This window comes from Nicotiana sylvestris, chromosome 10 (genome assembly GCF_000393655.2).
Source record: "Nicotiana sylvestris chromosome 10, ASM39365v2, whole genome shotgun sequence".
NCBI classification, from domain to species: domain Eukaryota; kingdom Viridiplantae; phylum Streptophyta; class Magnoliopsida; order Solanales; family Solanaceae; genus Nicotiana; species Nicotiana sylvestris.
This window is the reverse complement of record NC_091066.1, coordinates 28057583-28067398: the sequence shown is the minus strand read 5'-3', so window position 1 is coordinate 28067398 and position 9816 is coordinate 28057583. Positions and strand designations below refer to the sequence as shown.

Below are 9816 nucleotides of genomic sequence, written 5' to 3'. Positions count from 1 at the left end.
ATGATTCTTTTTCTAATTATTAATACTCTCCTGTCCAATTTTTGTGCTGGATTTTGAAAGTCAAAGGAATTTTTTGCCACAACTTTTTAATATGCTTTTTTAATATTTTAAATTGTTAAGTATTAGTCTTATGACTTATTACATAGTTTTCAAACATATAAATTATTTAAAAAAAATATTAAAGATTATGTTTGAATTTATGGTTCAAATTAAAAAATTTGACTCTCGAAATCGGAGCTACGACATATAAATTGGGAGAGAAGGAGTATCTTCTGCACACCTTTGATTTATTTTAGTGGAGGGATGTGGCTGACTTTTATTTAAAGTAAAAAAATATTCAGCCATCAATATTTTGCCGAAAAGCTAGTCATGACTCTCCAAATAAGCACATATACATTGTATAGCAAGAAAGAAATTTATTTAAAATAATTATCAAAACAAAGTAACCTGTTTGCTGAAACATGCACCGCACGTTCTCCCAACCATTCACAAAAAACTTGAGAAACTAACACCAAAACCTCCTCCATTCTCTACTTCTCAATTAGAAAAAACAATATTTTGCTTAATTCCATCTCCTCTAAAGCCAAAGCTTCCATTTTCTAATCCTTCTTTTCACCTCCCCTCCATCCCCAAATATATAAGTTTTCCTGTCTTATAATCTCAAGTTTCATATAACCGACCTCAATTAGTTTCAAACTGGGACGTAGTTGTTATTGCTGCATGGTCGGAAGGTTGATCGCGTGAGATAGTTTTATATTGCTTGAATCAGAAAGATGGTTCGAGCAGCACTTGAGGAAGCGAAAGAAATGTGCAAGGCTAAATTACTGCATTTCAAAGGAAAGTCAGAGGATGGAACAGGACAGGAAACGCGAAGTATGATTCTTGAGATTAATAATAGTGATTCATCAATATTGACTTCAGGGGATGAAAGGGTAACGTCGAAAAGTGAAGCTTCAATGCCTTTACATGATCAACCTGTTGAATTTCAAAGGATTGGGTGTGTCCTTAGTCGTACTGAGTCTATCAAATCACGTTTGGCTAATGATCCTGGTGTCCCTAGCCCTCGCCCTAGACAGACCCAGCCTTCAGGCAAGCCATCTTCTAATTTCGCATGTGGGAAAATCTAGTCTTTTCATAATACAATGTAACAACAATAGTAACGCCTCAATTTCAAACAAGTTTGTTCTGTTGTATGAATTCTTAACAATTATTCTGCTGCATGTGGACCCTTTGCAGCACGTGCTAGGAATTATTATGAATTGATTAGTTTTACGCATAATTGTCAACCTATTTAACCTTCCTCCTTTATCTGGGAAAATTTGATAGATTCTTTCATTTATTAATTCTGCATTGAACTCAAATACGAAAAAACCTTGGCTAATTATATTATTTCTTTACATCATTTCTATTGCCTAGTTTTGAAAGGGAATTTAGATTTCTCCCCTTTCTGTCTCTCTTTGGCTTCAATCTCTGGGGACAAAACTTGGTGAAATGTTTGAGAAAATTTCAAGACTGGTGATATTATTTTCAAATGTTCGTGTTTCCTATGACCATATTGTTGACATACCTACTTTTTTCTTCACAAATTCAGATATGGAGCTGATGAAGGAAAAGTTTTCAAAGTTGCTGCTTGGCGAGGACATGTCCGGTGGAGGAAAGGGTGTGTCATCTGCACTGGCATTGTCTAATGCAATCACAAACCTAGCAGGTATCTCAATTCCACCACATCACAGGATATATATATATATATACACACACACACACTATTTCGGTTTCACTTTACATGACATTCATTTGCTTGGAGCTGAGGGTCTATCGGAAACAGTCTCTCTACCTGCACAAGGTAGGGGTAACGCTGTGTACACACTACCCTCCCCAGACCCCTATTTGCGGGATTATACTGGGTTCTTTGTTGGTGGTGTTGTTTATATGATATGCATTCTATTTTCTCATAATAATACTTTCTTTATTCCTATCTTTGTTTCTTTACTCATGAATGCAGCTTCTGCTTTTGGGGAACAGAAGAGATTAGAGCCTATGCCATCTGAGAGAAAAGCCAAATGGAGAAAAGAAATTGACTGGCTGTTATCTGTAACAGATCACATTGTTGAATTTGTTCCTTCTAAACAAAAATCAAAAGATGGAACAAGTATGGAGGTAATTCTCTCCCTCAACCCCATCTTTTCGGAAACTCCTCATCATGTCATATATATCTAGCTAACAACTTACAAGAGCATATGTGTTGGGCTAAAGCGGCCTAATGATACTCTTAACATGGTGTGATATTGTCCGCTTTGGGCTAAGCCCGTACAGTTTTTCCCAAAAGGCTTCACTCCATTAAGAGATCCCAACACCTTATATGTAGGCTCCCAATCTTTTCAGCAACCAATGTGAGACTTTGTTCGCACATCCAACAATATGCTTTTTATTTGTCAGGTTATGGTGACAAAGCAGAGAACCGATCTTCAAATGAATATTCCAGCATTACGCAAGCTAGACGCTATGCTTCTTGTAAGAGAAAAGTTCATTTCAAGTCATTGTAAAATAATCTTATTTAAAAGCATTGATGTTTATGCTTCGATTTGATGATCTACACAGGATTGCTTAGATAACTTTAAAGACCAAAACGAGTTCTCCTATATATCGAAGGATGACGAATCACAGGAAGGGAGGAAAGATGATAAATGGTGGATACCGACTCCTAAGGTTCCTCTAAATGGCTTGTCCGATGTTACAAGAAAATGGCTGCAATTTCAGAAGGATTCAGTAAACCAAGTACTTAAAGCAGCCATGGCTATAAATGCTCAAGTCCTATCGGAAATGGAGATCCCTGAAAGTTATATAGACTCACTACCCAAGGTACAATAACAAAAAGGAAATCTTGAACGTAGAAGTTTTGTATAAATGTATCGTCACACTATTTAAGTATTGTCTTTGAATATTTTATTATTTTATGTTTAGAATGGGAGAGCAAGTCTTGGAGATGCGATCTATAAGAGCATCACTGATGAATACTTTGATCCTGACTACTTCCTCACAACTATGGACTTGTCTTCAGAACATAAGATTTTAGACCTCAAGAACAAACTTGAGGCTTCTGTAATTATTTGGAGACGAAAGATGACTTCTAAAGATGGGAAGTCAGCATGGGGTTCCGCCGTTAGTTTAGAGAAGAGAGAAATCTTTGAAGAAAGAGCAGAGACTATCTTGCTTATTCTTAAGCAGAGGTTCCCTGGAATTCCTCAGTCATCTCTAGACATTAGCAAAATCCAATTCAATGGGGTAAGAAGCGCCCTCTATTGATCTACTTCAAATTTTTAATGATATACTAGAGTATCTACGCTTTTTACCTTGTTTCTGCAAGATATGCAATTGGATGTTCTTTTGGTTGTTACCAGCATATTCATATGTTGTTCATTATTCCTATGATTAGTTTCATCTATTTTTTGAAGTCGCAAGGGCTTCAAAAATGGGCAAGTTACACATTTGACCGGTTGGCCAATAATAATTAAATCCGCTAGCCAAATATACAAAAAATATATATACACTGATTATGTATAAAATATGTATATTATATTAATATACATTTTGCCGGCTATTATTCTGAGAGCGGTTATACTGTGTAGTTTCCCTTCAAAAATAAAACTGCAAAGCTAAAAGGTTTTCAGTTCTTAGGCTATTAATAAGTTATAACCTATATTTTTCTCGATTTTACAGGATGTGGGGCAAGCTATTTTAGAAAGCTATTCAAGAATAATAGAGAGCAGGGCACACACAGTCATGTCAAGGATTGAAGATGTTCTCCAAGCAGATGCTACGGCCCAAAATCCTTCGAGTGCTGAAGTAAAGAGGTTTCCTCTAAGAGATTCATTACGCGTATGTCCATCAGGCAGATTCCCAAATGCCAAGGAAGAAGTAGAAAAGCTTAACTCTGTGGAGAATCCAACGTCAATGACGCTGTTGGATTTCATGGGTTGGACAGTGGAACAAGGAGAGAATGACGCAAAGAAAGATTTGAAGGAGGAGTTAGACATTGATGCGAAGAAACCACCTAACATAGTCACAAACAAGAAAAGTTCTTACTTAGAGAACTTAGTTGGTTCTAGAAGTCCCACAGCACGCCACTAAGTGATGTTGCTGTGAAATACGGATCAACTCATCGGAGGCTAGACAGAGGAAGTCATCAAAGTGACAATCAGCCTCAAATGTACATAATGAGATGAATCACACAACCCATCTAGGATACTAAGTCCATTCCTGTTGTAAATAGGGAATAGTTATTAAAATGATTCACTCTGCAGACGATGTCACCTTGTTGACAAATAATCATGGGAAGTGGTGGACCTTTCCGAAATAGTCCATTCTTACCTTGGATAGCCTCTGCTAGAAAGAGTTTTGTAATCTGGAATTTGGAGATTATACGGCGTATAGTATCATTATTTGGTTTTAAGACAATTCCCCTGCAACTTATCAGTAATTATTTCCTTTCAATTTTCTCCTATGGACAGAAACAGTGAGAAATATCATGTTAGTGCCTTGACATTCTGAGCCAAATTTAAAGCAAAGAGCTTCCTGTTCTAGTGAATTAGAAGTCAAAATAGTTTATCGACTTTCTAGCCAAAGCTTAATTAAAATCATTATTCATTGACACCTACCTGAACCAATTAAAGTAACATCTCAACACTCGATGTCACAAGACGACAAGCTAGAAAGCAATGCTCCAACTTTGCAATAAGATTTACCTTCTGTAACAAAAGGTCTCAGGTAGGCTTCAAGAATACTTACAAGCTGGGGACAGATACATCAATTACAAAATGAAGGTTGAGAAAGTTGGATTGAAAAGGAATTAGATCTTTCCGCGTGGCCCAAGCTTGGGTGGAAGTTGAGGTCCTTTCTTGATTGGTAGTATATCCCCTGATGCAGTTGAACTGAAGTATGCAAGAGTTGAGCCACCTCCCAATATCAGGAATTTGAGCAACAGACCTCTCTTAGTGAAAGGAGCAGCAAAAGTCTCGAAAAACTTGCTCTACCAAATACAAAACAATACAAGAGAGAGTTATCACAATAGCACAATCAACATGTGAGCTTAGACTAACACAATCACTCCATGCAAGCACGGCAAACAAACCCTTAATGCCTGTCAGACACGCACAACTAGCACAAGTAGTTGTGGATGCAAAGTAGATAGTGCTTTCGATTGTAACTGTGTATATCAGAAATTTTAGAAAATATCTATTTCTATACAGTAGTTGGTATAATGATACTCTGTACCTACTGATCTAAAATCTTGGATCTGCATCTGAGCTTAAGTAACTACGAAACAGTTTAATCATATGTTCTATCCACACGATACTGATGTCTGCATATGTAAGAAACTGTGTTTCTTCACTTACTGCTCATATGCTCATTACCGACCTTAAGTAGAACAAAACATCTCTTGTAATTTGTCTAAGTATGCCAAGTTGTTCATAACTCTCATGTACTCCAAGTTGTTCAGATGTTAACGTTCCTAAGACCATAATAAGGAACTGTTTGCTTTACGCTCAAATACATGCTCAATTCCTAAAACACACACAAAAATCCTAGTTAAGCAAACACTTCATAAATTGCCCATCGCCGTAACTGAACCTAAGAAAGCTACCAAGACTATTGTATAGTACCAATGAATGAGAAGTTAAATTTAAACGTGAAAGAAGTGACTAATCCCTATAATATTGAAATGCTGCAGGATCCCTGCCAATTGAAAAACTGCAGAGGAAAAATTGTTCATAATATGCCAATTGCATCTGCTAAGAAAGATCAAAGAAGTCATTCAGAGTATTGGCAATTGATGAAAAATTCCTGTTTCTAAATTGTTCCAATAGTTATGCAAAATATCCAGTAAGTATTTTTCTATTTTTACTCCATCTCTTATCCAATCAGTCAATCAGAGTATGAAACATTGCGTGCACCATACTAACAAATTGGAGCAAATGCAGTGAAACGTGTAAAAGTTCTTTTGGGATAGTATAGAATAAAATATGAAGTATTGCTGCAAGAAAGAATCTGTTTTGGTTGTTGGGGGTTGGGGGGAGTAATCAAATACCTGAAGGGAGTTGTATGGCGAAGGTGCATCTGAACCATACAAGTCCCACTGGCCAGTGGTGTTGCCCAAGTCCTCTAAATCAAAGTATACACTCTTGTCACCATACTTTGCTACCACAGAACCAGCCCTAGCAAAAATATAATAGCCAGTCAGATTACTATCACCAAAAAACCAACACTTTACATTATCAGGTCGCATAAACAGACAATAATAATTGAATGTTCATATTAAGTGAGATTAGTAATAAGTATAAAAATTAAGGCAATAGATTGGATACAAAAAGGGCAGCCCGACAGAGGCGGCTCCAGGATTTACAATTTTAAACTCTATGGGTTCAGCCTTAGATTTTTAGCATTTAATTCATTATATTTTTAAAGCTATGGGTTCAAATTCACTATTTGTTGCAATTTTAATAGATTTTGCACATAAATTTATGCTCCGTATCGAAAGTTATGGTTTCAGTTGAACTTGTCACGTATATACTACATATGCCCCTACAGCCTTGTGCACTAAGCTCTCACTATGCGCGGATCCAGGGAAGGGTCGGACGCAAGGGTGTATTGTACGCAGCCTTACCTGCATTTCTACAAGAGACTGTTTTCACGGCTCGAAACCGTGACCTCATGATCACATGGCAGTAACTTTTTACGCCAAGGCTCCCCTTCTAATAAATCTTTAGTACTATAAGTTTAACTTCTATACACGAATGGACAAGCTACATGTTGAAAGCTGTACCTGGATTTAGTAGACTTCAAATTAAGGCGAGATGATTTAACATGTAGCTTAGTTCCAATAATGGAGCTTCCAGCTAGCCCATTGACGGCAGTTGTGGGCTGTACTGCAGCAAGAGTTGCCAAAGATGCCATGCTCTTCACTTCAAACTAACAAAACTAACTTTAGAGAGTAATAATTTGCACATTTTTGGGTTGTTGATCTTTTTTTCATGGATCCCAAAAGACACGTGGCACAATGGGTATCTTGCTAAAGATATGGAGTTTAACTTTGTATGGTGCCACATATGTTGAGGCCGGATAAGCCTATCCCTTTTAAGATTGTGAATTTTGTGTAATTTTTCGATTTTTTTGTGAGGCAAAGGCCAAAGTAACCAGAAAAAGGGTTGGCGTTTGTCTTTAATTTATTTATTTTCTTTTCTCTAAAACATCCTTTTTTCGTTTCAAATTGAACTTTTTACTATTTGGAAAAAATATATATTTTCGACTAATATTTTAAAAGTAAATGTATAGTATTGTTTTTCTATTATTTTATTCCAGTTTTACTCCTTATGATATTTGACTAATTACATTTAACCTTTACTTACTGATCTTACTCCAATCATTAATAGAAGTTAAAAGAGAAAAGGATTGTTTACTTCTGCAAAGGGCAATTCAGGTCACCTGAGATAAATAAAAATTATATATCTATTTATATCTATACTACATTAATTAAAAGCACGAAAGCCATTAACGAAATAACGTTCGCCTTTTTTACCCTTTTAAAATAAAGTTTACACTAGACAAAATAGTCATTTAATTATTTCCCTAATATTTATTACTTTGAAATCAACTAAAATTTTACTCATTAAAGTTTTCATTATTTGTAAGACTACTTAGATTTTTTTTAATATTTAAAATATTTATCGATTTTAAATTTTTTTTTGCATCATGCATTGTTCGAAAACTCGTGGAGCTATTTTTAAGCCAGTTCAGTCATTTCACGAAGTAACCATCTATATAACTTTTCCATACTCAACAGCCTCACAGATGTTGCTCAACATGCTTTAAGTATCAGTTTTCATCAAATAACATGGTCATGGACATAACCTCTCTCTTTTTCTTATTCATTTTTTTTTTACTTTTTGTATTTATTGTTGGCCTAATTGTATCCTAATAAAGGTAAACTTTCAGCAACTTCAAACGACATGGAATTTCAATCTTGCTCAAAAATCGAAAAAGATAATTTTATGGAAAATCTAAATGTCATTAGTCTTATTTTATGTAACACTCCTCAAATTTATAAAAGTTTCGAGACACACTAACTATAGAACTAAATTATTACTATTTTTATTATTTTTATCTTGCCTATAGTGAAATATATATATATATATATATATATAATTGGATATACAATTAGAAAAATATTAATAATTTTAATATTATTAATTATTAAAAGTGGGTATCATTAATTATTAGTTAAGTTAAAAAAAATCAAAACAAAACAAAAAAGGACAAAAGGACAAAATAACAAGGGGGGGGGGGGGACAATCCAAAAGGCCCTTAAGCCCATAAAAGGGCTGTTGAAAAGTGTAAGGCAGGCTTAAAGCCTTAAGCCTTGAACGAAGCTACGGAAAAATTCCAAACAGACTTCTGCGTATAAGAAACAGAAGCACGTCCCAGCGAAATACTGACGCAAGCAACGGAATTCTAGGTTTCTTTACAAATCACTAGTTATTGAACTCAAGTATATACAATTTCCTATTCTCAATTATCCTATAGTGTAAGAATTGGATAGTTAATTCCCTTCTTCTTCTGTATCAACAGTAAGTTTAATGTTTAGGTGTGAGACTTTGAAATTAATTAAAATGCACTGGTTGTTATAGAATCAATTGTCTGACGGGTATAAATTGGACTGGGGCCTACGTATTAGCTCGAGGAGTTTTGAGGTGAGTTGATATAACCCTTTACTAAAGTGGTTTAACTCACAAAAGCACGCATACAAGGTGTTTGATGAATTGCTTAAAAGAGTTTATATGTACTTAATTGGAGCGAGTGAGTACCTATTAACTTAGATTATTTATTATGATATGTGTGCATAAATTTTTAGATTTTTGTGTTATTCTTATATGCCATTTTCATGTTGAAAATTCATGAAGGAGCAAGAATCTTTAGATATACTTTTAAATATTTATTTCATTCTTATGTCATGCTTTACCTTTAAGGATACCAGTATGAGTATGTATAGGATGTTTCAGAAAAGATTTAGACTTGAAAAGTCACAAGAAGAAGTTTAGAAAGAAAAGATTTTTGGGAGTATCCTTTATTCTGAGAAGGGGTCATCGTCTAGGCCTAGGGTCCTGACCAAGACGTTGACTTCCTAAAACTACTTGTGCCAAAGTAGGGAGCACACGAGCCGAGGGTCTCGTTGCTGAGAATTTACTTAGCCATGCTAAGGTATGATACATGAGCGCTGAGAACCATGAAGCGAGTGACACCTCGTGGATCGGGCCTATTCGATCAGGTTGGGATCGAACCCATGCCGATCACACGGTGACTAAGACAAAAATAGGTCAGGATAGTTGGAACTCCCAAAGTATAAAGTGAAGTATTTTTTTTTTATAAGAAAGAAAAAGAAAAGAATTTCTTTTAGAATATTCATAAACTGTTATTATGCAATTATTTTAGAATTATTCTTATGAGCTTTATGTTTTACATGCATTTAGAACATTTGCTCGTAATGTATATGTTATTAAAGTTTGGCTCCCGTTGTTGAGACTCACTGAGGATGGTACTGGCGTTCTCTTTTGGGAACCTACGTTGGTCTGCGGTACAACGTAGGAACCGGTTTTGCAGGCGAGCAGGCTACGGGTTAGGACTTCCTTCTCTTCCAGTGCTATTGGTGAGCTCCTCTTTTGTTCGTGGAGTATTCTTTAGAGTCATTTTTATTTAGCTATTTCTTTGTTTACTTAGAGAACTGGCTAGGAAATCTCATGTCCTGAGCAGTGCGTCAGTTTATCA

At 35.5% G+C, this 9816-nt stretch overlaps 2 protein-coding genes across 2 annotated transcripts; one reads left to right on the top strand and one right to left on the bottom strand.

Annotated features, from left to right (window-relative positions):
* The first annotated feature begins 534 nt into the window (after positions 1-534).
* LOC104233019 (rop guanine nucleotide exchange factor 12-like) lies at positions 535-4455 on the top strand. The gene is made up of 7 exons (XM_009786327.2): positions 535-1089; positions 1592-1708; positions 2003-2157; positions 2437-2511; positions 2599-2859; positions 2962-3282; positions 3718-4455. Exons 1-7 carry the CDS (start codon positions 774-776, stop codon positions 4126-4128), a joined length of 1656 nt encoding a protein of 551 aa, XP_009784629.1. The 5' UTR covers positions 535-773; the 3' UTR covers positions 4129-4455.
* A 251-nt stretch (positions 4456-4706) lies between these two features.
* On the bottom strand, positions 4707-7103 carry LOC104233020 (photosystem I reaction center subunit VI-2, chloroplastic). The gene is made up of 3 exons (XM_009786328.2): positions 6821-7103; positions 6086-6212; positions 4707-5026 (listed from the first exon to the last, which is right to left on the bottom strand). Exons 1-3 carry the CDS (start codon positions 6949-6951, stop codon positions 4847-4849), a joined length of 438 nt encoding a protein of 145 aa, XP_009784630.1. The 5' UTR covers positions 6952-7103; the 3' UTR covers positions 4707-4846.
* Positions 7104-9816: the final 2713 nt, after the last annotated feature.

Bases quoted from the DNA above. Each gene is read 5' to 3' on its own strand.
- LOC104233019 (XM_009786327.2), top strand. From the start codon at position 774: ATGGTTCGAGCAGCACTTGAGGAAGCGAAAGAAATGTGCAAGGCTAAA. The intron at 1,709-2,002 runs GTATCTCAATTC...TCATGAATGCAG, and splicing joins TGCAATCACAAACCTAGCAG to CTTCTGCTTTTGGGGAACAG. The intron at 3,283-3,717 runs GTAAGAAGCGCC...TCGATTTTACAG, and splicing joins GCAAAATCCAATTCAATGGG to GATGTGGGGCAAGCTATTTT.
- LOC104233020 (XM_009786328.2), bottom strand. From the start codon at position 6,951: ATGGCATCTTTGGCAACTCTTGCTGCAGTACAGCCCACAACTGCCGTC. The intron at 6,213-6,820 runs GTACAGCTTTCA...TATTTTTGCTAG, and splicing joins TTGAAGTCTACTAAATCCAG to GGCTGGTTCTGTGGTAGCAA. The intron at 5,027-6,085 runs GTATTTGATTAC...TGTATTTGGTAG, and splicing joins CGCCATACAACTCCCTTCAG to AGCAAGTTTTTCGAGACTTT.